At 50.4% G+C, this 25,684-nt stretch overlaps 2 protein-coding genes across 12 annotated transcripts; one reads left to right on the forward strand and one right to left on the reverse strand.

Annotated features, from left to right (window-relative positions):
- Nucleotides 1–232: 232 nt before the first annotated feature.
- Prrg2 (proline rich and Gla domain 2) lies at nucleotides 233–9,337 on the reverse strand. 5 transcript variants are annotated; one of them, XM_008759397.4, is made up of 8 exons: nucleotides 9,254–9,337; nucleotides 8,463–8,527; nucleotides 7,732–7,885; nucleotides 7,228–7,409; nucleotides 6,996–7,035; nucleotides 3,104–3,245; nucleotides 1,156–1,284; nucleotides 233–825 (listed from the first exon to the last, which is right to left on the reverse strand). In XM_008759397.4, the coding sequence occupies exons 3-8, from the start codon at nucleotides 7,814–7,816 to the stop codon at nucleotides 807–809; spliced, it is 597 nt and encodes a 198-aa protein (XP_008757619.1). In that variant the 5' UTR covers nucleotides 7,817–7,885; nucleotides 8,463–8,527; nucleotides 9,254–9,337; the 3' UTR covers nucleotides 233–806. The 5 variants fall into 5 exon arrangements, with proteins under 5 accessions (XP_008757619.1, XP_008757618.1, XP_063122770.1 ...); XM_008759396.3 differs by having other exon boundaries at nucleotides 8,463–8,636; nucleotides 9,254–9,294; XM_063266700.1 differs by having other exon boundaries at nucleotides 8,463–8,633; nucleotides 9,254–9,269.
- Nucleotides 9,268–25,055, forward strand: Nosip (nitric oxide synthase interacting protein). 7 transcript variants are annotated; one of them, XM_063284172.1, is made up of 10 exons: nucleotides 9,317–9,407; nucleotides 18,241–18,319; nucleotides 20,927–21,098; nucleotides 21,487–21,592; nucleotides 22,122–22,203; nucleotides 23,365–23,524; nucleotides 23,606–23,724; nucleotides 23,823–24,010; nucleotides 24,086–24,194; nucleotides 24,500–24,604. In XM_063284172.1, exons 3-10 carry the CDS (start codon nucleotides 21,029–21,031, stop codon nucleotides 24,569–24,571), a joined length of 906 nt encoding a protein of 301 aa, XP_063140242.1. In that variant the 5' UTR covers nucleotides 9,317–9,407; nucleotides 18,241–18,319; nucleotides 20,927–21,028; the 3' UTR covers nucleotides 24,572–24,604. The 7 variants fall into 7 exon arrangements, with proteins under 7 accessions (XP_006229087.1, XP_038960902.1, XP_063140242.1 ...); XM_063284173.1 differs by having other exon boundaries at nucleotides 9,322–9,407; nucleotides 18,241–18,393; XM_006229025.3 differs by lacking the exon at nucleotides 18,241–18,319 and having other exon boundaries at nucleotides 9,268–9,407.
- Nucleotides 25,056–25,684: the final 629 nt, after the last annotated feature.

The following is a 25,684-nucleotide window of genomic DNA, read 5'->3' on the forward strand; positions in this document are numbered from 1 at the left end:
CCCGTGCAAATGCAAAAAAAAAAAAAAAAAAAAAAAAAGAGAGAGAGAGAGAGAGAGAGCGAGAGAGCGAGCGAGCACTAGCGAAGCCTGGGAGGCGGGGGGGGGGGGGGGGGGAGGGAGAGGGAAAGAGCAAGTGAGCGCGAGCGCACCAGCGGAGCCTGGGGGTGTAGGGCACAGCACCGGTACCCAGATATTCTGCTCCACCGCGCGTAAATGCGCCCAGTAAGGGGGCTCAGTTCTTTTGCATTTTTATTTTTCTTATTGTTTCAATTTTAATTTCTTCCACCCTTTTCCCAAAGGGTTTTTAAGTAAAGGGCAGCTCAGATCAACTCCATTTACCCGGGTGCAACACAAGCGTTGACACCCCACTTACAGCACATTGCAAATGTGCCCCCCATCTTTATGCTGGATTACGAACCGCCCATGTGCACGAGTGGGGAAATACACCAAGTAAGGCGTGTGTAAGGGCCTGGTTCCCTGAGTGTACGCGCTCCGCGGCACCAGTGGGGTGACAGCCGAGTCACGTCTGGTCCGAGTTTCCTAAAAAGTCTGTCCATTCTGAGGCAAGGCTCAGCAGAAGTGGGGGTTCACGCGCGGGCCAGGGGCACCGACTCGGCAACAGGATGGTCAGGGACATGCGTGTATGCGTGCCCGGCGGAAACACGTGTGTCATGTAGACCCCGGGTCCGACGACCCCGACTCCCCCACGGACACACTGAAGCCTAGTCGTCGAAGAAGCCGGCGACTTCCGGAATCCGCTATGAATCAGGGGCACAGTTGAGGGAGCCCGCGCTCGGAGCAGGTCTTCAGTGGGGCCTTCTGAGGCTATCGGGGATGGGGGGGTTGGGAGTATATAGTGCAGAGTCAAACATCCCAGCCGCCCCCTCCACCGAGCCTACACCGACCCGCCCTTGGTGCTTCAGCCAATCCTCAATCCTATAGGCACAAGCCCCACCTTCCTGAAAAGCAGCACTATTGCAAGGCTGATCCACGCCCCTACAGACAATCGCGTAGGGTCCGCCCTGCCCTGCAAGCCCCGCCCCATGTAGGTTTTCCAAAGCACCAAGCCCTGCCCTTGGGGACACGCCCCTCCCACGCGTTGCCGCTCTTTCCCCCTCCCTCTGGCAACACCCAGGCAAGAATCCCGCCTCCTACCTGGAGTAAGGGGGTGGAGGGGCGTCGTGCACCCCGGAGGCTGCTAAAGCCTGCTCATAGGTGGGAAGGCCTGGGGGAGGCGGTGGAGACAGAGGCGTCGGAGGACTTAAGGGGATGATGAGCCCGGTCCTGGGGGACAGAAAAAGTATGGTTAGTATACACCCTACATCGTAGTTCGAGACAAGGGGGTCCGCTGTTAAGACACTTGCTGCACTTGGCTGAGGACCCAAGTTCCCATTCCAGCACCCACATGGCTCATCATAACCATCTGTAACTCCAGTCCTGGAGGGGCCGACACCCTCTTCTGACCTTTGATGGCATCAGGCACAAAAAAGAAAACATTAAAAGAAATGAATAAATAGAAACCTATTAAGACCAAAGGGTTACAAGACCAGAAGAGCAAATGAGGGTGGAAGGGGATAGAGGTGGGAGGGAGATGGCCCAGAGAAGTGCCTCAAAGGACACCCTGATGGACATGGACAGTACACTGGAAAGGAACCTGTAAATACACACTCATCAACAGAAACAGGTGCACTGGAATAATAGAGAAACATCAGGTGGACAGACAACAACAGCAACAGACAGACGAAGCTCAGGAGGTCCACACAGACATGGACACAACACAGAAACATTTAGTCCCAAAACTTCCCAAATCCAGTCATTGAGGCAAGGTCTCCCAGGCTGGCTTCAAAACTTCCAAAAATCTGTCTGCCCAGCCTCCTGGGCACTAGGATTGCAGGTGTGTGCTGCCATGCCCAGCTTCCAAAGCCATTCTTTACATTGTATTTTGATATTTAAATTATAGTTATATATTCTGTGTGTGTGCACACATCCTCCCCCCCAAATGACAAGCAGAGGACAACACAGGAGTGTGTCTCCTTTTACTATGTGGGTCTCTATGTGGATGTAGAGTTTGGGAGAAAACTCCTTCACCTGATAAGCCATCTTTTTTTTTTTATTTTTTATTTTATGTATGAGTATACTGTCACTGTGTCACTGTCTTCAGACACACCAGAAGAGGGCATCGGATCCCATTACCGATGGCTGTGAGCCACCATGTGATTGCTGGGAATTGAACTCAGAACCTCTGGAAGAGCAGTCAGTGCTCTTAACCACTGAGCCATCTCTCCAGCCCCCCACTAAGCCATCTTGATGGACCTCCCCTACCCAGGACCCAGAACATCCTATGTCCCATCCCTTCTTGGGTGGCCTTGACACCGGCATTCCACCACCCATCTACACCCTCACCTCTCTTTCTACATTTTATTTTGAGAAGGGCTTCTCCCTAAGTTACCCAGGCTAGCCTTGAATTCGAATCATTGTGAAGAGGTCTTGAACATTTTAGATCCTCCTGCTCTGCCTCCCAGGGGCTGGGAGCACCATGATCTCCAGCTACAACTGTGAGACACCCTATGAGGCTCTCTCTGCTTCTCTAAAACACAGACTACTCCCATCTCATACAAACACTTGCTGTGACTTGTACCCATGGAACAGACCATGCCACAGGCAGGTAGAGACTGCAGCCTACACAGACCCATTGGTTGCTTTTTCCTATCTTTGTTTTTGAAAACAGGATTTCTCTGTGTAGCCCTAGCTGCCCTGGAACTTGCTCTGTAGACCAGGCTGGCCTGAAACTCAAAGATCCACTCGCCTCTGCCTCCCAAGCGCTGGGATTAAAGGCATGCGCCACCACGCCTGCCTGCCAGTTGCAGTTTTACCCATAGTGATGACCTCACTGAAACCTGGCACTCAAATGACTGACAGGTATCAACTGCAAAAGGAACCACTGCATGCTGGGCAGACCAACAGGAATGGCAGCCTTTCTCTCCATAGGCTGTGGCTAGAGACTCTTCATCACTGGTCTCCTGCCCCCAAGCTTCAGCCCTTCAACTCAGATCAAGCTGTCTCCCTCCCACTTTTGTCCCCCTCCTCCTGGAAAACCCCTTACTCTTGCAGACAGGACTCCTGGACTCTGAGGCGGCGCCGTCGATAATGCAGATACCAAAAGGCTCCCAAGCCAGCCAACACGATGAGCAGGATCCCAGAGGTCAGTCCCACTGCCAGGCCTGCAACATCCACCCGTCCACGCCCTGTGGGTAGAGGGTGCCCCTAATTCAGTACTACCACCTCCTCAAACATTTCAATTCCTTCCCCTAAGGGCACAAGGCCCATCTGAGGTCCCTTCTGGCTCCCATGGCAACAGGCAACAAACATGATTGCTTTCTCTTTTTCTTTTCTTTTCTTCTCTTTTTGGAGCTGGGGACCGAACCCAGGACCTTGCATTTGCTAGGCAAGCGCTCTACCACTGAGCTAAATCCCCAACCCCCATGATTGCTTTCTCAAAGCCTGTTTCCCGTGCTGTAGAATGGGATCATGACCCCTGCCAGGAGCTCATGGAAACCCGACCTGGACCTGCCATCTCAGCTACTTTGAAGGCTAAGGCTGGAGGAGTCCATGTTGGAAGACTGTCTGACAGTGAGTTCAAGGTCAGCCTGGGCAAGTTATCGAGACTGTGTCACAAAAGAGGAAGTGAAGAGAATTTGAGATGATGTTGCTCAGTGGTAGAGCAGCTGGGCAGAATACGTAAGGCCCTGGATTCATCTCCACTACTGGGAAGAGAAGGAAGAGACAAACGTGCATCTTCGGGTTGGAGAGATGGCTCAGTGGTTAAGAGCACTGACTGCTCTTCCAGAGGTCCTGAGTTCAAATCCCAGCAACCACATGGTAGCTCACAACTGTAAATGAGATCTGATGCCTTCTTCTGGTGTGTCTGAAGACAACTACAGTGTACTCATATATAATGAATAAATAAATCTTAAAATAAAAAGTGCATCTTAGGGGGTTGGGGATTTAGCTCAGTGGTAGAGCGCTTGCCTAGCAAGCGCAAGGCCCTGGGTTCGGTCCCCAGCTCCAAAAAAAAAGAAAAAAAAAAGTGCATCTTCTACTTAAACTGAACTTGATGGTAGAACACAGGAGGAAGGGCCATTGCATAGGAAAGCTTCAGCCAAGGATAGAAAGACTTCACTAAACAATGGATAAATTAGGGGAACACCCTGAAATACTGAGGTGTGGAACTTACCTGAAGCCATGCCTTTCAACAAACAAAGGAAGCAAGCAATACCTCAGCATCCTACCTGTGACCTGTTTTTGTTCGCCTTGGCTCTTTTTATTTTTAAATAATTTTATATAGTTTTTGTCATGTTGGAGACTGAACCTCTAAAGTTATTGTTGTTAGTAGTGGTGGTGGTGGTGTTTTTTGTTTTTGTTTTTGTTTTTTTTTTCTTTTCTTTTTCTTTTTTCTTTTTTTCAGAGCTGGGGACCGAACCCAGGGCCTTGCGCTCGCTAGGCAAGCGCTCTACCACTGAGCTAAATCCCCAACCCCGGTGGTGTTTTTTTGAGACAGGGTTTCTCTGTGTAGTTCAGGATGTCCTCCTGGAACTATGTAGACCAGGCTGGCCTTGAACTCCAAATGCCTCTGAATGCTGGAATTAAAGGCATGGGCCATCATGGCCCAGCTATAAATTTTTTTAAATATATTTATTTTTATTTGATGTGTATGGGTGGTTTGCTTATATATGTGTCTGTACACTACACACATGACTGGTACCCACAAAGGCTAGAAAAGAGAGGTGGCTGTAACTCTCCTAGAATTGGAGAGTTGGAGATGAAATTAAATGTGCGTATCACCACTGGCAAGAAACGCCTAGCTTTAAAAAGAGATTTATAGGGCTGGAGAGATGGCTCAGTGGTTGAGAGCACCCGGCTGCTCTTCCCGAGGTCCTGGGTTCATTTCCCAGCAACCACATGGTGGCTCACACCCATCTGTAACGAGATCTGATGCCCTTTTCTGGTGTGTTTGAGGACAGCTACAGTGTACTTATATATAATAGATAAATAAATCTTAAAAAAATAAAATAAAAATAAAAAGAGAATTATATATTTTATCTATATGTGCACTACATTCACACTTGGTGCAGTAAAAGGTCAGAACAGGGTGTTGGGTCCCCTGGAAGTGGAGTTGATTATTGTGACCACTATGGTGGTGGTGGTGGTGGTGCTGGGACCTGAAGCCAGGTCCTCCACAGGCAAGAGCAGAAAGTGCTCTTAACCCCCAAGTCATCTCTCCAACTTCCTATTGATTTCCTAAAAAGATCTATTTCATTATTCTATTTTTATCTGTGTGTATGTGCGGGGTAAGTAGGTACATGTGTGTGGGTGCCCACAGAGGCCAAAGGAAGACATTGTGATCCTCTGGATCTGCTAGAATTATCACCAGTTGTAAGCAGCACCTAACTAGTGTCCTGGGAAACAAACTTTAGGATTCTGCACCAGCAGCAAGCACTCTTAATGCCGTGGCATCTGTCTAGCCCTGCTTTGAAAAAAAAAAGGTACCTGTGTGCTTGTGTAGTGACCACAGTTCAACCTTAAATGTGTTCCCCAGGGAACACATTTTCTCATTAATTATTTATATGTGCACATCCGTGTGCATCTGTGTGTGGATGTATGTAGAGGGCAGAGGACAACTTCCAGAAGTCAGTTTGCTCCTTCTACTAAGTAGTGTCTGGGGTCTGAGCTCAGATCCTCAAGCATCCCCTGCTGAGCCATCTCACAGGCCTGGGATCACTGATTTAGGGAAGCTGGTTCACCAATGAGCCCCATGGTCCCTCCCTTCTGACTCTCCCCTCAGTGGGCCTCCAAAGGTATACTAGCATGCCCAGCTTCTTTCTGTAGATTCTGGGTATCAAGCTCAGGTCCTGGGGTCACATGGCAAACACTTTACCAACTGAGACATCACTCCAGCTCTTGGTTTTGTTTTTTTGAGACAGGGAGTCTGGAGCTGACCTCAGACTTGACATGTAGCAGGGGCTGGCCTTGAACTCACAATATTTCTGCTTCCGCCTCTGGAGTAGCTGGGATTGCCAGACTGAGGCCAGGGTCATCCTATCTGGCTACCTGCCATCCCCACCCCCATCCCCACTTTTAGCTTGTAGTGAGAAGACAGGTCTCCCAAAATCTGGCAGATTTCAGGTGATCCAAAGAGCCACTAGGTCTTGCTAAGATTGTTGAAAAGGAGCTGTCTCCCCTAGCAACCGGTTTCACTGTGAGGACTGTAGTACAGACTGAGGGCCTGTTGCTAAGGTGCATCCACCCCTAGCAACCAAGTCATGAGGGGGTGGGGCAGCTGGTGCCCAGAGGGGGGTCCTCCAGCTGGGCAGGAGGCCCTGGTCCTCCAGCTAGGTACGGTTGCTAGGGAGAAGGCCTCCTTAGCAACCAGGCTGGCTGTGGCTGGCACAGAGCTGTGGGGGAGGGGCAGGCAGCCAGGTAGTGTTTCTGGCTTCCTCTGCCTGGCCTGGCCAGGGCCCTGTTGCTAAGGAGCAGCCCCCCTTAGCAACAAAGCTCAAGCCAAGATGAGGGCTTCAGAACTCAGAGGAGGGGTAGGGTGGGCAAACTGGACAGGTGAGAATGGCCAGGCTTCCTGCCTTAGCTCTGTTGCTAGGTAACAGCCCCACTAGCAACCAAGATGCTTGTAAGGGGCTGGGGCTCTGGTCTCTAAGGAAGGACCCCAGGTGAGTTTGTCCCTTTGATGGGCCCCATGACAATAACACTTGCTACCATCTGCTCATCCACCTGTCCCCCTCCTGGGGACTTGGGGTCCTCCTATGAATGTGAACACAGAGTGCTTGCTGGGTTTCTCAGACAAGGGCCAAAGTGAAAACAGAGGAGACACCTTGTCAGTCATCTCTGGACAGCATTCTATTGGAGGGAAGGTGTGGAGAAGGTGGGCACTGGATTGAACTCCTGGACTAAAGGCTGCTACATGAGGGCTGAGTGTCACTCACCTCCCTTGCCGTTGTATGCATAGCTTTCCCAGAAACGCTCCTAGAATTGGAGAAGAGAAGGGAGAGACAGCAACTAAACATGGAGAGTCATGCCCCCACCCCCAATCAGTCTGCCCTGATAGGAGACCCCAGGGAGGTGGAGAGGGAGCTGAAGGCTGGAGGCCCATGATCCTTAACACCTAGAGAAGGTAGACAGGCCCTTGATGCTGCCAGGGACCTCTGAGGCCCTCACCGTCAGTGTGTTGTCCTCAAAGTACTCCCGGGCCTCCTCCCAGGAGCACCTCTCTTCCAGACACTCCCGTTCCAGGTTCCCAGGGGTCAGCAACTCCAGGTCCCAGTGGTTAGCACGAGGAAAACGCCTGCGGCCAACTAAGAAACTCTGGGCCTCTGGGGCATCCAGGAAGATGTCAAGAACTAAGGACATCAGAGTCAAAAGCAGAGTCCTTAGGATTGAGGACAAAGAAGACAAAGAACTATGGGGTTCAAAGATAGGGTGTGGGCCAGGCTTGGAAAACCCCAAGCAAGATAGGGCAGGGCTTGCAACATTGGGTATGAAGGAGGAAGACAAGTCTGGAACTCTTTGTGGAGCAGGGTTGGCCTTGTGAATCTGAGGGAAGAAGCTGGGGCATGGACCCTAGGATCTGAGGAAGAAGGGTCAGGTCCAGAAAGACAGGAAGTATTCTGGCTGGGGAAGGCAGAAATTAAACCTCCACAAGGCTCTTCCCCAAACACTCACCTTGGCTTTGCTCTCTATGAGGTAAGGTGTCCAGGCAGGTGGCCAATCCCATGTAGACTAAGAGCAGGGAAGGATGGCTCCTCATATTGTGTGAACTCCCAGATGACAAATGCCTCAGCAGAGTTATGAGGCCCCAGGACTCCCTGCCCAGACTCTGCAGTCATGAATAAAGATAAAAACAAGTATCCAACCTACCTGTATTGCATGCCAAACACCATGGGTCTTTATCCACTCATCTTTATTTTCAAACCAATCCTATTACTCTTGCAATTTTATAGGTGAGGAAACTGTTACCGGGGGTAAAGTCTTTTGCCTATTGTACCAGGTATAATGTCAAATGTCAGAGGAGGACTTTGGAGGGGATGGTCCTCTTCCACTGGTGAGCACAGAGTTGCTGAGGCTATCTTTTTCTATACCGAGCACCTATCACAAGTCTGACAACACAAAGTAGGCATTTAAACAAGTTCATCATCAGTCCTGGTCCCCTCCAACCCAGCAGATTACATTCCAAGTCAACCTCCCTCTGCTGTTGCCTCATCGAGCCTCAGAGACCAAATACTACACTACAGACCAGGCCCTATATTTCTAGGTCTTAAAGGCTTGAGGGGATAGAGCCCTGGGAATCCACAGCCTTGAGATTGGGTTCCAAGTTTTTAGATCCCAGTATCGTGGGGAGTCAGGACACCAGATCCCCTGCCCACAAGTTTCTTTGGGAGCATTCATTCACTTACCTGTCCAGGGCTGGGAGGCCTGCTTCTCTTCTTGAATGAAGACCCTCTGGGTTAGCAGTAGCCAGCTGTGCAAAGGGGTAAGGGAGAGGGGAGGGGAGAAGGAGGAGGGGTGCTCCACCTCTGGTACTAGGCCCGATCCGGCTACTGGCAGGGGGCGGGGCTACTGATTACCTGCTTTGGGAGGGACTCAGGTAAGGGACAAAGTACTTAAAGGGACCATAGGATAAAGGTCTTCAGTACCACCGCCCCACATAGAAGAAGCAACGCTTTTCTACATTGTCGAGGGATCTAGGAAACTTTATTAAAGTCTCCCTTTCCCTCCTTTTCCAGCCGGAGTCTCTCTCTCTCAGACAACTTGCTTGGCAGAGCCAGGAAAAATAAATCTTAGGTCTCCAGAGATCTACCAACTGGTGGGAACAGAATGCTTTGGTTCCTAGAATAACTGGGAGGTACCACAATAAATCTGTTTCTTGAAGGTAACTTGAACAGTTTAGCCTCGTGATCTTTGATTATTGCTTTTTCTATAATAGGGGATAGAGTTCTCACTTTATTGTCTTTTAAGATGCGACGGGAAAAAAATAAGTCTATATTTGGGGAACTGGTTATTAGACTCTTCGAGTGACGGAGTTAGTCCCTAAACTCAAACTTGAGACTCAAAGTAACTGCTCCGCTCTGGGGAATGCCTAGTACAGGCTAAGGTGTCTCGAATATCAAGCTACTTTCGCTCACCGGAACCTTCGAGCTGTTACTCACGTTTCCGGGGGGATGGAAGAGAAGAAGAAAGCACTTACCAAGAGAGGAGAAGCGCCTCCACAACTAGGGGCAGAGTTATTTCCGGTTTCCTACTGCCAGGCGGAAGTGGGAGGAGTGGAGATTAAAAACAGTACTCTTTTTCCGGTTCGGGACACAGTTGAAGCAACGACAGGACGGATAGTCGTTTTTGAGGTAAGCTGCTGGCGGTGAGGGGTAGCGTAGCCAAGATCCCTTCTTGTGGGAGATATTTGGAATTCTGAGGGATGCAGGATAAGGTTTCGCACTCCGACTCCCTGTCAATCATTAATAGAGCGCTCTTGAACTCTTTAAGTTGAAAGAGGAACTACATTTCCCAGGATGCCCCGTAATATGTCTCCCTCATCCTGGCTGGCATTAGAAAATGTAGTTCCGCAGTAGAGGAGTGACCTGGCTCAGTGCAGAGAGAAATTTGGAACTCCCTGGATTAGTGAGAGTTGAGGCCGGATTCCTTAGTTTGTTTCAGTTTTCTAGACAGTGGTGAAGAGGGTAATGAGCGGTAGTCATTTGAATCCTTGAAGGCTCCTATAAGAAAGTAAATTATTTTACTTTACTTGAGACAGAGTCTCATTATGTAGCCCTGGCTGTTCTAGAACTCTCTGTGCAGTTAGTTTCAAACTCATAGAGATCCGCTGGCCTCTGCCGCCCCAAGTGTTGAGATTAAAAGTGTGCACCACGTCATCCAGCCACATATGCATACACACAGACACACACACACTGTTCCTTTTTTGTTTTGTAAGACAAGGTTTCTCTGTATGGCAGCCCTGGCTGTTTGTAGATCTGTCACTTTGTAGACCAGGACTGCCTCTGCCTCCTGAGTGCAGGGATTAAAGGAGTGTACCACCCCCCAGCGATTTTTTTTTCCGAGACAAGATGGCATCTAATCTCACTATGTATCTCCGTAGGGAGATTACAATTTATTTAAAGTAATGAGGGGAGGGGAGATGAGTGGATTAGGATACATGATGTCTAATTCACAAAGAACCAATAAAAAGTGTAAAGCACTTGAAAGCCCTTCCCCCCAAAAAACATTTATTTAATCTTTAATCCCAGCACTGGGAAGGCAAAGGTAGGTAGATCTCCCAGATTGAAGCCAGCTTGGCCTACAAATGGAGTTCCAGGCCAGGGAGGGCTGCATAGTGAGACACTGTCCTGAAAAGAAAAGAAAGGAAAGTATTTGTTTTTATTTTCTGTGAGTGTTTTGCCTGTTTTTATGATTCTGAATGCAGTGCCTACAGAGACCAGAAGGCCATTAGATCCCCTAGAACTGGAGTTATAGACAGTTGTGAACTGCCATGTATGTGTTAGGCATCAAACCCAGGTCCTCTGGAAGAATAGCCAGTGCTTTTAGCCGTTGCACCATCTCTCCAGCTTATTATTATTATTATTATTATTATTATTATTATTATTAAAGATTTATATTTTTAATGTTTATGAGCACAATGTCTGTCTTCAGACACACCAGAAGAGGGCATCAGATCCCACTGCAGATGGTTGTGAGCCACCATGTGTTTGCTGGGATTTGAACTCAGAACCTCTGGAAGAACCGTCAGTGCTTCTAACCACTGAGCCATCTCTCCAGCTCCTTAATTGGTTTTGTTTGTTTGTTTGTTTGTCTGTTTTTTGAAACGGGCAGCCTGACACTGGAATTACAAGCATGCAGGCCTCACTCCTGGTTCATGTTCTTATTTTCAGTGAGGTTTATTGGGATATAATTTCACATAATGCATGCTTTACCCACTTAGGGCAAACAATTCAGCGGTTTGTAGTATACTCACAGAGTTGTACTGACATCACCACTAACAATTTTAGAGCATGTTCTCTGGGTGTGGTACCACACCTGTAATCCTGTCCCTCCTAGGGAATCAAATGCCCTCTCTGGCCTCCACAGGTACCAGGCAGGAAGCTGCTTCAGAGCTCTAACTACTCCAGCAGGTAGAGGCTGCAGAATCCAAAGTTCAAGGTCACCCTCAGGTGCATAGGGAATCTCAGGCCTGGGCTATAAGGGCTACTGTCTCAAAACAATCTTAGGACACGGTTAATACCTTCCCAGAGAAATCTTGTCCCACACCCACATTCATTGCCACCTCCTGTCTTTCTCACCCCCAGTCCTTGGCAGTCTCTAAACTCGTATGCTTATGCCTAGTCTGCACATTTCTACTGAATGCAACCCTACAGGATGGGCTGTTGTGACTGGCCTCCCTCCCATGTTGGGTTGTTTCTAGGTCTGTCCATGTTTGTGGCCCGATACCCTGTTTGCGGATGGCTGGTCTGTTGTATGAGACATAGCATGCCTCGTTTCTCTCTCAGTTGATGGACCTTTAGGATTACTTCTACTTTTGGGCTGTAAGAGGGGCTGCCATGAGCGTTTGTATACAAGACCTGTGTGGATGCCTTCTTTCATTCATTGGGAGGAAAATCAGTAGATGGGTCCTTCCACCTCCCCACTGGCGTGCGTGCCTCCTAGTCTCTCCACCTCTGTAAGAACAGACAGTGCTCTTTTGCTCTTTTCTTTTTTAATTGCATTTTTTAATTTACATTTTAAATGTTATCCCATTTCCTGGTTTCCCCTCCACAAGCCGCTGTCCCCCACATCCCCTGTTTTCTATCTATGAGGGTGCTGCTCCCTTACCCATCCACTCCCTCTCACCTCCCCGCCCTGACGTCCCCTACACTAGAACCAAGGGCCTCTCTGCCCATTGATGCCGGATAAGGCCATCCTCTGCTACATATGCAGATGGAGCCATGGGTACATTCCTGTGTTCTCATGGGATGGTGGTTTCGTCCCTGGGAGCTCTGGAGGGTCTGGTTGGTTGATATTGTGTTCTTCTTAAGGGGTTACAAACCCCTCAGACAGTGTTCTTAACCACTGAGTCATCCCTCCAGCCAGTTGTTTTTGAGCAGGGTTTCTTTCTCTGTGTAGACCTGGCTATGCTAGAACTGGCTATGTAGACCAAGCTAGCCTCAAACTCAGAGATTCATCTGCCTCTGCCTCCCAGGAGCTGAGGTCAGAACTGTGTACCATGTCTGGCTGTATTGGGTTTTGACTGGGTGCAGGGATCTGAACTCAGATCTCAAAGCCTCAAGGATTGAGGCTAGGGGAGTCTCCATGGGGAGGGGAGGGGGAAACAGAAAGAGAAAAAGGGCACATGGAGAGAGAGAGGGAGAGGAAGGGAGGGAGGGAATGAGAATATGAATGAGAGAGAATGAATGAGAGTGAGAGAATGAGAAAGACTGAGACCAAAGTGTCTGGATTATATGCAACAAGCACCTTCCTTGGGCCTGCACGTGTGCTCTCAGCCAAGGGCTGCCTTGTTTATTTATTTATTATTATCATCATCATTATTATTTATCATTATTCCTCCTACTACTTTGGTTTTAGAGACAGGGTTTCTCTGTGTAGTCCTACTGTTCTGGAACCCACTCTGTAAACCAGACTGGCCTTGAACTCAGAGGTCTGCCTGTCTCTGCCAAGTGCTCTGATTGAGGGCCGCAGCCCCACCACCACTAGGCTTGGGGTTTTTTTTTTGTTGTTGTTTTTTGTTGTTTTGGTTTTGGGTTTTTTTTTTTTTTTTAAGATTTATATATATATATTTTTTTTCCTTTTTCTTTTTTTCGGAGCTGGGAACCGAACCCAGGGCCTTGCACTTCCTAGGCAAGCACTCTACCACTGAGCTAAATCCCCAACCCCGATTTATTTATTTTTTATATATGTCACTATCACTGTCTTCAGACACCCCAGAAGAGGGCAGCGATCCCATTACAGATGGTTTTGAACTCAGGACCTCTGGAAGAGCAGTCAGTGCTCTTAACCACTGAGCCATCGCTCCAGCCCTGGTTTTGTTTTTAAGATTTATTCATTTATTATATAAGTACACCGTAGCTGTCTTCAGATACACCAGAAGAGGGCATCGGATCTCTTTACAGATGGTTGTGAGTCACCATGTGGTTGCTGGGAATTGAACTCAGAACCTCTGGAAGAGTAGTCAGGTGCTCTTAACCACTGAGCCATCTCTCCAGCCCCTGGTTTTGGTTTTTTAAGGCAGGGTCTTACTGCCTAGTCTAGACTGACCTTGACCTGATTCTCCTTCTACTGATAGGTTATTTCTTCCCTATTTGGGGAAATGAGCCAGTTCAAACCAGATTAGATTATATTAAAGGCAGGTTTATTGGGAAGCTGCTCTCTGGTAGCCAAATTCACTGGCCCCAAGGATTGAGGGAGTGGGGAGTTCAAGGTTGGGGGCACAGTGTGTCAGGTTCAAGGTTGGGGCACAGTGTGTCAGGTAGGGACTGGCAATGCTAGAAGAACCTGGAGACCAGGTCTGCTTTGGTGTGTAAAAGTGTGCACCTCAGTCCATTCTCCCTTGTCCAAAACTGAACACCTCCTTCCCGGTTGCATGTTGCCTCTGTAGCTGGCCAGTCTGTCTTTGTTTTGTTTTGTTACTTGGTGTGTGTTTCTTTAGAGACAGGTTCTCACTCTGTAACCAGGACTGGCCTGGAGCTCACTGCACAGTCTCCACCCACCCTCAGGCTCTCTCTGCTTTCCAGGGTTTGAGGAGTCACACCCTGGCTGGCTCTGACTGCCTGCTGGTTAGGTCTTGGTTGTAGACTGACTTGGGACCTCCTGTGGTCTTTGGATGTCAGTGTCCCCCACCAGAGTCACATGTGGAGAGTGTGTTCCCCTCAGTTTGTATTGTAAAAAATATTTAATCTCAGTCTGGGGCTTCTGCCCCACCTTGATCTTTCAGTTCCCAGATACAAGACACACAACTTTTATTGTTTACAATAAGCCTTTGTCAGCACTAATGCTGTGCAGATATATACCTGCCGTGCTATTAAAGATCTGTAACCCCAAGTTACTCCTTACTGTGTTTCATCTGGGCTGCTTTTTAACTCCAGTTGCCCAGCCCTCGGGCCATGCTTTCTTGACTCATAACCCAGGGTATTTTTCTTCTGGTTCCTTTCTTCTCTCCTGGTGGTCTCCTCCGACCCCCTAGCCCAGCAACACCAAGTCCAGCAAGATCAATGTCCCTTGGGTCTTATGTGCTTGCTGACTCTCATTTCTGGGGCAACCAGGTCTTCACAGACCAGCCAGCCCCTCCCCCACACTTAGCATTACAATGCATAGCAACCGGCTGAACCTCAACTAGTTGGCTTCCTTCAGAGACTGCACCTCTGTAGGGCCTTAAGGATACAGCCCTAGCTGTAGGAGGTTTGTGTTCTCATAAAAAGGGTAGAGGCAGGGATGTGGCTTAGTGGGTAGAATGGATCCTGCATGGCTGAACTCTGCATCCCATCCCCAGATCCAGTTATCCTGGTGGTAACTGCTTGTATTTTCAATGCTCCTTGGGTGGAGACAGGAGGAGGGGAATTCAAGGAAGTCCCTCACTATATAGCAAGTCTGAGGCTAAGTTGGTTAACCAGACCCTGCCTCAGAGGGCAGCCATCTGCAAAGCAGGGATGGGGTCATCACCAGCACCATAGGATGTTACCCAAGCTTAGACTTCAGTCCCTGTGAGAAAAGGACTGTGAAGCCAGGCATGGTGACACATTCCTGTCACCCCAGCCCTTAGGCTGACTAGGGGGATTGCTGTGAGTTCAAGGTTAGCCTGAGCTACACACTTAATTCCAGGATAGCCTGAACTCCATACAGTTTGAGACAGAGACACACCTCAAATAGGAAAAATGGTTTAATAGTTTAAGTGGCTTGCTGTGTCGTGTCCATGGCTCTGTGGGATGTGGCTGAAGCCCTTGCCACTCAGCTAGGTCTCGTTCACTTTATACAAAATGGCTTCCCGGTCTCCATAGGCTTCTCTCTCGCTGGCAGCCACCCACAGGCACTGCCTGAGCCAGCTCTTCCGCCAGAGACTGAAAGGCCGCCGTCCACATCCCTACACACCTCCTACCGTCCACATCCTCCTACACACCATAGTCTATAGTTTGCATTTTATCCTCCCCAGGTCCCCTCTGGAAAGCAATTGGTGTTTCTAGCTTGCGTGTTTGGGGGAGGGTGTGCTAAGCCTGTACCTTACCATTAAGCTAAGTTTCTAGCCCTGGGTCTGTTTTCTTGCCTATAAAGTAAGGAAGGCATTGAGAGACTAAGGAGGACTTTGAGAGAAAGGCCAGACGGAAGTTATAGATGACTCCATCTTAATTAAAAAAAAACAATAATGAAACTACCAAAATAGAGACATGGCTCAGAGGTAGAGTCCCTGCCTAGAATCCTCCAATGAGGGGCAGGGAATGTGGCTTAGAGGTAGAGCACATGCCTTGCTCTCACTCCTGAGAGAGAGAGAGAGAGAGAGAGAGAGAGAGAGAGAGAGAGAGAGACACACACACACACACACACACACACACACACACACACACGTCAGACAGAGAAGGGCACATGTGTCCATCTGGTTATCCAAAGCCTCCACAAACCTCATGTGACCTCAGAAATTAAACTGCACATGTGTAAGGGAATAAAAAGAAAACAAGGACAAACCCCATAACATCAGAGATAGGGGTATGGACTTCTGCAAGAACGTTAGCCTTCTCAGCAACCCGAGTCCTAGGTCTTACACAGTCCTCCACTCTAGGCAGGTGGCTTCCCCCTTAAGACTCAGCGTCCTGGGGCTGGAGAGATGGCTCAGTCGTTGGGAGCGCCGGCTGCTCTTCCAGAGGTCCTGAGTTCGAGTCCCGGCAACCACATGGTGGCTCACGGCCATCTGTGGTGGAGTCCAGTGCTCTCTTCTGGTGTGTCTGGGGACAGCTGCAGTGTGCTCATATACAAAATAAATAAATAAATCTTTAAAAAAAAAAAAAAAAAGACAGCGTCCTGGGCAAAGGAGGCCCTTAGGAGACAGATGGGAGAGTGTGACTGGCTGGAGAGATGTCTCAGCTTTTTTTTTTTTTTTTTTTAAGTGTTTCGAGACAGGGCAGCTCACAATGGCCTGTAACTGTGGGGCTCTCTTCTGAGATCACCCTCTTCTGACCTATTTGGGCATCTGCAGGCACACGTTCATACACACACAGGCGCACATGTAAAATTTAAAAGGGGGGAGGGGGGCTGGAGAGATGTCTCAGAGGTTAAGAGAGCTGGTTGTTCTTCTCAACGGTCCTGAGTTCAAGTCCCAGCCACCACATGGTGGGTCACAACCATCTGTAGTGAGGTCTGGCGCCCTCTTGTGGCCTGTAGGCATACATGCAGACAGAAAAAAATTAAAGCTGGGTATGGTAGCAGCTGCCTCTAATCTCAGCACCCAGGAAATTCTCAGCACCCAGGAAGCATGAGTAGGTGGATCTTCAGTTTGAGGCCGGCCTTGTCTATAGAACTAGTTCCAGGACAGCCAGAGCTACACAGAGAAACCCTGTCTTGAAAAACGACACAAAATTAAGAGAAAAAAGATCTCGGGGTTGGAGATTTAGCTCAGTGGTAGAGCACTTGCCTAGCAAGCGCAAGGCCCTGGGTTCGGTCCTGAGCTCTGAAAAAAAAAAAAAGAGATCTCAGTATTAAGTCTGTGTAAATGTACTGAAAAATAGAAACCGGGTCAGGATCAGAACTGGGCTATCACTCCTCTGTCAAAACAGTGGTGGGGAACCTCCCTACCCACTGAGTGCTACCTTTTTTTTTTTTTTTTTTTCCCGGAGCTGGGGACCAACCCAGGGCCTTGTGCTTGCTAGGCAAGCGCGCTACCACTGAGCTAAATACCCAACCAAACCCCCACCCCCCACCCCCGCAATGCTTGTTCTCATACCTAGGAAACAGGAGCTTTATCCTGACTGACACCAAGACTAAGGGAGTCAAAGCATGCATACAGTGTTTACCTGGCCCATCTCCTCCCTACCCCACTCTTCTCCTTGTAGGGAATCACATTTACCCATAAGTAATAGAGCAGCTATTCTCCACCTGAGGAGCTGGGCCACTCCCACAGGCCCTGCCATCACCTCCAGGGGATGTTTTGTATATTTCTGTGACACCGGGAACAGAAGTACTCAGAATTTCAAAATTAGGGCCAGACCTGGTGGTCACACCTCAAATCCTAGTGGTGGTCAGAAGACAGATTTCAAGAATTTCCTTCTTGGGCTGGAGAGATGTCTCAGAGGTTAAGAGCACTGACTGCTCTTCCAGAGTTCCTGAGTTCAATTCTCAGCAACCACATGGTGGCTCACAACCATCTGTAATGAGATCCGATGCCCTCTTCTGGTGTGTCTGAAGATAGCTACAGTGTACTCATATAAAAAAATAATAATAATAAAAAAAGAATCTCGGGGTTGGGGATTTAGCTCAGTGGTAGAGCGCTTGCCTAGCAAGTGGAAGGCCCTGGGTTCGTTCCTCAGCTCCGGGGGGGAGGGGTGCGCGGAATGAACACCAAAAAGAATCTCCTTCTCTTCTTCTACCATATGGGTGCCTGGTATGGGACTTAGGCCATCAGGTTTTGTCGCCAGCCCCTTTTGAACCCTGAGTCACTCCCTTCCGTTGGTTTTTTTCCCAGAGCTGGGGACCGAACCCAGGGTCTTGCGCTTCCTAGGCAAGCGCTCTACCACTGAGCTAAATCCCCAACCCCGTAAAGATTATTTTATGAGTGTTTTGCAGGGGGTGTTGTGTGTGTGCATGTGTGCGAGTGCCTAACGTCTCTGGGAATCAGAGAGGGCATTGGATTCCCCGGAATTAGAGTTACAGTTGGTGTGACCACCATGTCAGTGCTGGAAGCTGAATCTAGGACCTCTGTAGAAGCAACAAGTGGGAGGATGAAGAGGACTCCTCTGGTTCTTTTTCAGAGGACCCAGGTTCAAGTCCCAGCACCCACATGGCAGTCCACAGCTGTCTGTAACTCCAGTTCCAGGGGATCTGATACCTCTTCTGGCCTCATTCTCAGCAAACACACATGTTGTATATAGATACACAGGCAGGCAAAGCTGTGGTCCCAGTTGGCCAACTCGCCAGGTACATTGACGAGGGGCTGTAGTCTTCTATTGGTTAAACTGTCTTCTCTTTCTGTCCTAGAGATAACATTTCTCAGCTGGAGGTGGCTAGCTCAGCTGGCCCTTGCTTGGTGGCAGTCACAGGAAGCCCTGCGGTGAAGGTGTGAAGAAAAACTGTAACTGCAGTTCCAGGGCATCTGGGCTCTCCTCTGGCCTCTGCAGGCACCAGACACATGTGAGGGACACAGAAATACACACAGGCAAAACACCCATGCACATCAAAATAAATCTTGAAAGAAGAATTTTATCTTTTAAAACATTTAACTTTATGTTTTGTTAATAAGTATTTTGCCTGCATGTATGTCTGAGCACCGCAAGTATGGGCGCTGTTCAGGGAGGTCAGGAGCGGGGTCAGAGCCTCTAGAACTGAGATATGGATGGCTGTGAGACACTGAGCGCTGGGGCAACCCAGCCTCTACAAGAGAGGCTTTTGTTGTTGTTGGTTTGGTTTTCTTTTTAGGATTGATGTATTTATTTTATGTATGTGAGTACACTAATGTTCTCTTCAGATACACCAGAAGAGGGCATCAGATCTCATTACAGATGGTTGTGAGCCACCATGTGGTTGCTGGGAATTGAACTCAAGACCTCTGGAAGAGCAGTCAGTGCTCTTAACCTCTGAGCCATCCCTCCAATCCTGGCTCCAAAGTTAAGTACCCTGGGCTTGGTGCTATCCACTTGTCTAGGACTCCAGAGGTGGATGAAGGAGGATAAGAAGTTCAAGGCTATCCTCCACTTCATAGCCTAAGAGGCCAGCCTAGGCTTTTTGAGACCTGGTGCGGAAACCACTGGGTGTAGCGCTGTTGATCAATGGCCCTTGCCGACAGAACCCTACAGCACACATGTAGAGATCAGACACCTCTACCTCCCGTGGTACAGCAGATTGAACTCAGGTCATCGGGTTTGAAAGGCAAGCAAACACCTCCACTCCCTGAGCCATCATGGCCTCACCCTTGGGTTTTCTGAGACAGGGTCCTTCTCTTGCTGGTTTGGAACCCAGTGTGAACCCTCCTGCCTCAGGCTTCTAAGTACAGGGATTGCAGGTGTGGGCCACCGCATCTAGGATCCCTGGTTCATCCCTCCCTGGAACACACACAGGGAGCCACAGAGTGCAGCTGGCCCAGCAGCTTCCAACTGTCAGCGCACTCAGATAGAGGGAGGCTCCACCTGGTCGTGGGCCCTGCCTATCGCTTGCAGGCTGCAGAAAGCCTCACTCTCAGACCCTTATACTTGACGGCTTTTGTTTTATTTTGTTTTTGTTTTTGTTTTTTTTTTATGGTTTTTGTGTGTTTGGTTTCCTTGCAGTGTTGTGGTTGACCCCAGGCCTCTTGCATGGTAGACAAGGGCCGGGGTTGGGGATTTAGCTCAGCAGTAGAGCACTTGCCTAGCAAGCGCAAGGCCCTGGGTTTGGTCCCCAGCTCCGGAAAAAAAAGAACCAAAAAAAAAAAAAAAAAAAAAAAAGACAAGGGCCCTGTTCCGGCAAGAGTTCTACCCAGCTCTTGTCTCGCTAAGTTACTCAGGCCAGGGTCTGGGAGTACAGGCCGGCACTGCGTTGCCAGGCCTGCCTTTTTTTTTTTTTTTAATATTTATATATATGAGTACACTGTAGCTGTCTTCAGACACACCAGAAAAGGTCATCAGATCCCATTACAGATGGTTGTGAGCCACTATGTGGTTGCTGGGAACTGAACTCAGGATCTCTGGAAGAGTAGTCAGTGCTCTTAACCACTGAGCCATCTCTCCAGTCCCCATCAGCTACATTTTCAAGGAGAATAATGATGTAATAACATGCAGGCTGGAGAGATGGCCCAGGGGTTAGTAATGATGGCTGCCCTTCCAGACCTGGCTTAGTCTCCCAGCACCGTCATGGCGGCTCACTACCACCTGTGACTCAGGCTTCAGAGGATCTGTCACCCTCTTCTGGTCTCGGCAGGCGTTGCATGCACATGATGCCCCTTCAAACAAGCAAGCACACACATAGGCAAATAAAATGTGTTTGGGGAAAGTCAAGGTTTCAGTTGTGTTGTAAGATCTCGGGTGGCCAAGGCTGGCCTCCAACTTGCTTTGTAGATTCAAAGTAGTTCAGGTTCACCTGAACTCTTGTTTGTTTGTTTGTTTGTTTGTTTTATGTGCACTGGTGTCCTGCCTGCATGTGTTTCTGTGAGAGGGCACCAGAAACCCTGGAACTGGGTGTGAGCTGTCAGTGTTGGTACTGGGAATTGAACCCAGGTCCTCTTAAGCCCTGAGCCACCTCTCTCAGCCCCTACCTACCTTGAACTTTCTCCTGCTTCCGCCTCCCCGGCGGCTTATTAACTGTAAGGAGAACAAGCAGCACTTGTGGAAGGAAGGCCGGGGATGCAGTCCAGCATGCAGTGCACCCGCCTAGCACAGAGCCCCACGCTGCAGCCTAAGCACTGCGTCAACTGGATGTGGTGGCTCAGCCTGTCTCCCAGCGTTGGAGGGGCTGAGGCCGGAGGTTTACCTGGAATGCAAGGTCAGGCTGGGCTATCCAGGAAAACACTGTAAAAAGAAAGGTGGTGGGCAGTGGTGGTACAGGCCTTTAAACCAGCACCCGGGAGGTAGAGTTTGAGGCCAGCCAGGGCTACATAGCAAGACTCTGTCTCAAAAACAAAAGGAACAAAAGGAAGTGTCCCAGGCCTAGTGTTCTGTCCTCACTGCTCGAGACCCACGTACTACTGTGATTTCAGGCGAGTTCAAAAGGCTTCTGGAGCAGGCTACTGACCACAAGCCCAGGAGGTGTTCGTGTCCTGTGTGAGTGAGGTCACCCTGCCACTTCCCCCTTGGACAAGATGACAAGGCATGGCAAGAACTGCACTGCAGGGGCTGTCTACACCTACCACGAAAAGAAGAAGGACACAGGTACCGTCTTGGAGACCACATTCACCTTCAGTTAGGTGTCCTGTTCTGCCCCTGCATGGCTGGTCTCTGCCCCATCTATGCTAACGATAGTGACCGTAGGCAGTGTGACCCACGTGGCCCATCTAACACATACCATCCCATGTCAGATCCCTTTCCTTCTAACCAGTCCTGGCTTCCAGCTCTGCAGAAAGGCAGGCTGAGAGCCACAATGGTTCCCACACCCCAGGAGAGAGAGCCCGGCCTGAGTCTCTTCACCTCGCCCCGGGGAAAGAAGGCTGACGTAGCCATGCCTTTCTCAGGCTCTACCAAACCTGCACATTTCTTTGGGACATTCGGGGAAGGGCATGTCCCCACCCATCTCTTCATCACCATCTTGTTCTGTCCCCAGCGGCCTCAGGCTATGGGACCCAGAACATTCGACTGAGCCGGGATGCTGTGAAGGACTTTGACTGCTGCTGTCTCTCTCTGCAGCCCTGCCATGACCCTGTGGTCACGTAAGCTGGTTTGTGTGGGTTTAGCAGACCTCTCAGAGCCTCAGAGCCCTCACCAGAGATAGGCAGCTCTCCTCCACCACAGGTGGAGAGAACGAGCAAGCGAGCGAGTGACCGAGTGAGCGAGTACACTGCAAGTAGCTGGGGCTGACTCAGAGGGTGGGGTGCTTTTTAGCACGAAGGAAGCTCTGGGTCCATCCCCAGCACCACAGAAAGCAGGGTGTGATGCACACCTGTTATCCCAGTGCTCAGGCAATGCAGACAGGAAGACAGGTTCAAGGCCAGCCCCAGCTACATGGTGGTCTGAAGTTAACCTGAGCTTCCGGACATCATGTCTCTAAAGAAAATAAAAAGAGCTGGGCTGAAGGGAGGCTGTGGAAGATGTCCCCTAAGGGTGTTTAGTGGTACCAGGGCAGTGAGTGAATAGACGCTCGCCTGAGGTGGGACCCACTGTGGAGGGGATGTCGTCACAGGATGGAGCCCCCCTGCAGCTGAGCACAGGCGCATGCTTCCCTCACCCCTCCCTCTGCAGCCCAGACGGCTACCTGTATGAAAGGGAGGCAATCCTGGAGTACATCCTACACCAGAAGAGAGAGATTGCCCGGCAGATGAAGGTAAGGGAGGAGGCTGAGGAGAGGAGGGCACAGCAGGACAGTTTCCAATCTCAAGAGACCTTCACTGCTGCTGCTTTGCCTGGAATCCTGTTCACCTCCCACTTCTCTCTAAATATGTCCGCTCAGATCTCGGCCCAGGGAGCACGCATTGGACCTCCTGCAGGCCAGGGCCTCTGGGGTACACCTGCTCACCCCGCCTTAGGAACCGGTGACCCCTGTGTGCCCTAGTACGATGGCCACTAGGGTGAAATCAGGGTGAAACAGAGCCAGCGGAAGACACAAATAGAAAAACTGTGATCCAGGCCCATCCATCCAGGGACAGGCACGCTGGGCGTCCCTCATTCTATGGGGAGTGACACATTGTGTCGGGCCCCCTTCCTTTGTTTCTGTTTTGAACCAGGCATGAGACCCAGGCCTCACAGGCCAAGCACTTGGAGTTCTATCCTGCTGTCCACCTCTGACTTACGCATGCTCAGCCCCTGCTCCCCAGACTCTGTGTCTGCTGCACAGCCCAGGGGCTGGCCAGACTCTCCCTTACCTTGGTGCCCCTGTCGGAGGCCTTCATGGCCTCTGTCACTACCTCAGCTGGGTGATCCAGGGAGTCCCCAGAGCTCACTACTTGACGATGCTGGGTGCCAGGCAGGACTGGGCAAGGGGTATACCTACCTGTTCTGGTCACACAGAGCCCAGCAACTGGACTGCCTACAGACTTCCACGTCAAGCCCCCCGTGGCAGGGCAGGTTGGCTGGCTAACCAGCATACTGTGTTGTGTTTACCACATGCCTGTCAGAGTCTAAGCCCTTTAGAGACTTCACCGTGTGGCTGGAGGAGTGGCTCAGTGTGGAGAGCTTGGTTAGTGCGCATGAAGCCCTAGGTCCCAACTCCAGCGCGGATAGATGACCAGGAATTGATGCATGACTTGGTTGGTGGAAGATCAGGAGTTCAAGGTCACCTTTGGCTGCATAGTGAGTTTCAGACCAGCCTGGGCTAAGGAGGCCCTGTCTCAGCTTGAGGAGGCCCTCCCATCAGGAGGGCTGAGCCCCACACTGAGTGTGAAGCCACAGGCTCAAACGCCAGGGCCACTTAGCAAGAGAACTCAAAAGATCAACAACTGTTGCCAGCCAGTGGCTGCAATGCTGACCCAGGCCCCTCTTCACCCAGGCCTATGAGAAGCAGCGAGGAGCCCGGAGAGAAGAGCAGAAAGAGCTGCAGCGAGCTGCAGCACAGGACCAAGTTCGAGGCTTCCTGGAGAAGGAGTCAGCCATTGTGAGCCGGCCCCTCAACCCCTTCATGCCCAAGGCTGCCACCTTGCCCAACACAGGTGACAAGGAGTACCCGCCCTTGGTCAGGTCTTTAGGGGGTGGCTTCCTGAGGTGTGTACCCCAGCTTCTCCCTCCCACAGATGGTGAACAGCCAGGGCCCAGTGTGGGTCCCCTAGGCAAGGACAAGGACAAAGCACTACCCAGCTTCTGGATTCCCTCACTAACGCCCGAGGCAAAGGCCACCAAGCTGGAAAAGCCGGTGAGCTCCCAGAACTCCTGCCCCTCATGCTCCTTCCACTGCCCACGCGGCTGACCCTGACTGTCCCTCTCCCCTGTTGATCCTGCCTCTGTCCATAGTCCCGCACGGTGACCTGCCCGATGTCTGGGAAGCCACTGCGCATGTCGGACCTGACGTCAGTGCGCTTCACACAGCTGGACGACTCTGTGGACCGAGTGGGGCTCATCACGCGCAGTGAGCGCTACGTGTGCGCAGTGACCCGAGACAGCCTGAGCAACGCCACGCCGTGTGCGGTGCTGCGGCCCTCGTGAGTAGGGGGTGAAAAGAGGCCGGAGGGTCCGAGGTACCACAGGGCTGACCCTTGCACTGTCTTCCACTGTAGCGGGGCTGTGGTCACCCTGGAGTGTGTGGAGAAACTGATCCGGAAGGACATGGTGGACCCCGTGAACGGAGATACGCTGACGGAGCGGGACATCATCGTGCTGCAGCGGGTGAGTTGCTGTTAGCCTCACCCCAGCCCGCACCCCATCCTAGCCCGCACTGCAGACTGTTTCCTGGTGTCACAGCCCAACCCGTCTTCCACCCAGCGCCTTACTGCCCACCCCTGACATTACTCCTCCCCACACACTGTGGCAGGTTTTTCTTTCTAATGCCCCATCCTCCTCTGCCCTTGGGCTCCTCCCCTTTGTCAAAGTCACCCCCACTCCAGACTCTTCCCTGCCCCCACAACAGAACCACTGCTGCCTGGAGCCCAGCCAGTCAGCTCTTCCAGCTTCTCCTTTTCCTTCCTCTCCAGGGTGGCACAGGCTTTGCAGGCTCCGGAGTGAAGCTACAGGCAGAAATGTCCCGGCCAGTGATGCAGGCCTGAGCCGTGACCTAATAAACTTGGACGTGAACAGGCTGGATGTGTGGCCCTTCATTGTAGGCAGGGGCTACAGAAAGAGTGGACCCAAGGTGTGGCATCCACTCAGGATCTCTAAGCTCCTGGAGGTTTACTCAGTCACTCATGAGCGTGCAGAAACCCTGGCAGCATGAACCTGTCAGTCTCCCCTGCCTCAGTCAGGACCTGGAAGAAGGCGCCCTGTCCAGGAAGTACAGGCCTCAGGATAACACTCCCAGGCCTGCTGCCTGCGAGACCCCATAGACCTTTCCCCACCATGCGCCCTTCCCCCAAGGATCCCCTGCAGACCCGGTACACACCGCACACTACTCCGCGTGCACACTTAGCTTCTTCACCTCTTTCCCTCAACGCCCAGAGTGTCTCTCAAGAGCTAGCTTCCCTGAGGATGGACAGCTTTCCTCCGTGCCTCCCCAAACCCGAAACCTGTTCACAAGCAACACAGAACACCCTCCCCCCAGCTCCAAGTAAAACTTAAAAGCTTTCTTTTTTCTTTTCTCTTTGGACTGGCAATGCACACACTAAGCAAGTTCTGAGGCATTCCTTTCATTTGATGTGTGTCTAGGGAGGGGTTTGTGCACATAAGTACAATGCCTGCATAGGCCATCGTAACCTGTCAGAGCCCTGGAGCTGGGGTTATAGGCAGTCTTGTACAGCCTAGTCTAGATGCCGAGAGCTAGGCTCAGGTCCTCTGCAAGGAGCAGGAAGTGAGCCCCAACCGTCTTGTTCTGGGGGTAGTAACCCATGTTTCCATCCTGTCACAGGAGGATTGCTGCAAATTTTAGGCTAGCCTGTGCTACATAAGACCAACTCTGAATGAGAAAAACAATTATATACATTTGAGTCCTTAAATCTGTGTAAATTCTTGATGGAAAGAAAAAAACCACTGACTGCAGTGATAAGATGTTTTCAGTATTTTTAATTTTACATCCTGCAAGTCTGTTGCCAGTATTGAAACATAAAGTGTATTCCAGGCATGGTGGTGTGCTCTTGTAAAATTGACCCTCCTGCCATTGCTGCCGTTGTCCCACATTACCAGAGTGCATCTGGATACCTGGATCTTTCCTGTAATTTGCAACTTTG

This window comes from Rattus norvegicus, chromosome 1 (genome assembly GCF_036323735.1).
Source record: "Rattus norvegicus strain BN/NHsdMcwi chromosome 1, GRCr8, whole genome shotgun sequence".
Taxonomy (NCBI): domain Eukaryota; kingdom Metazoa; phylum Chordata; class Mammalia; order Rodentia; family Muridae; genus Rattus; species Rattus norvegicus.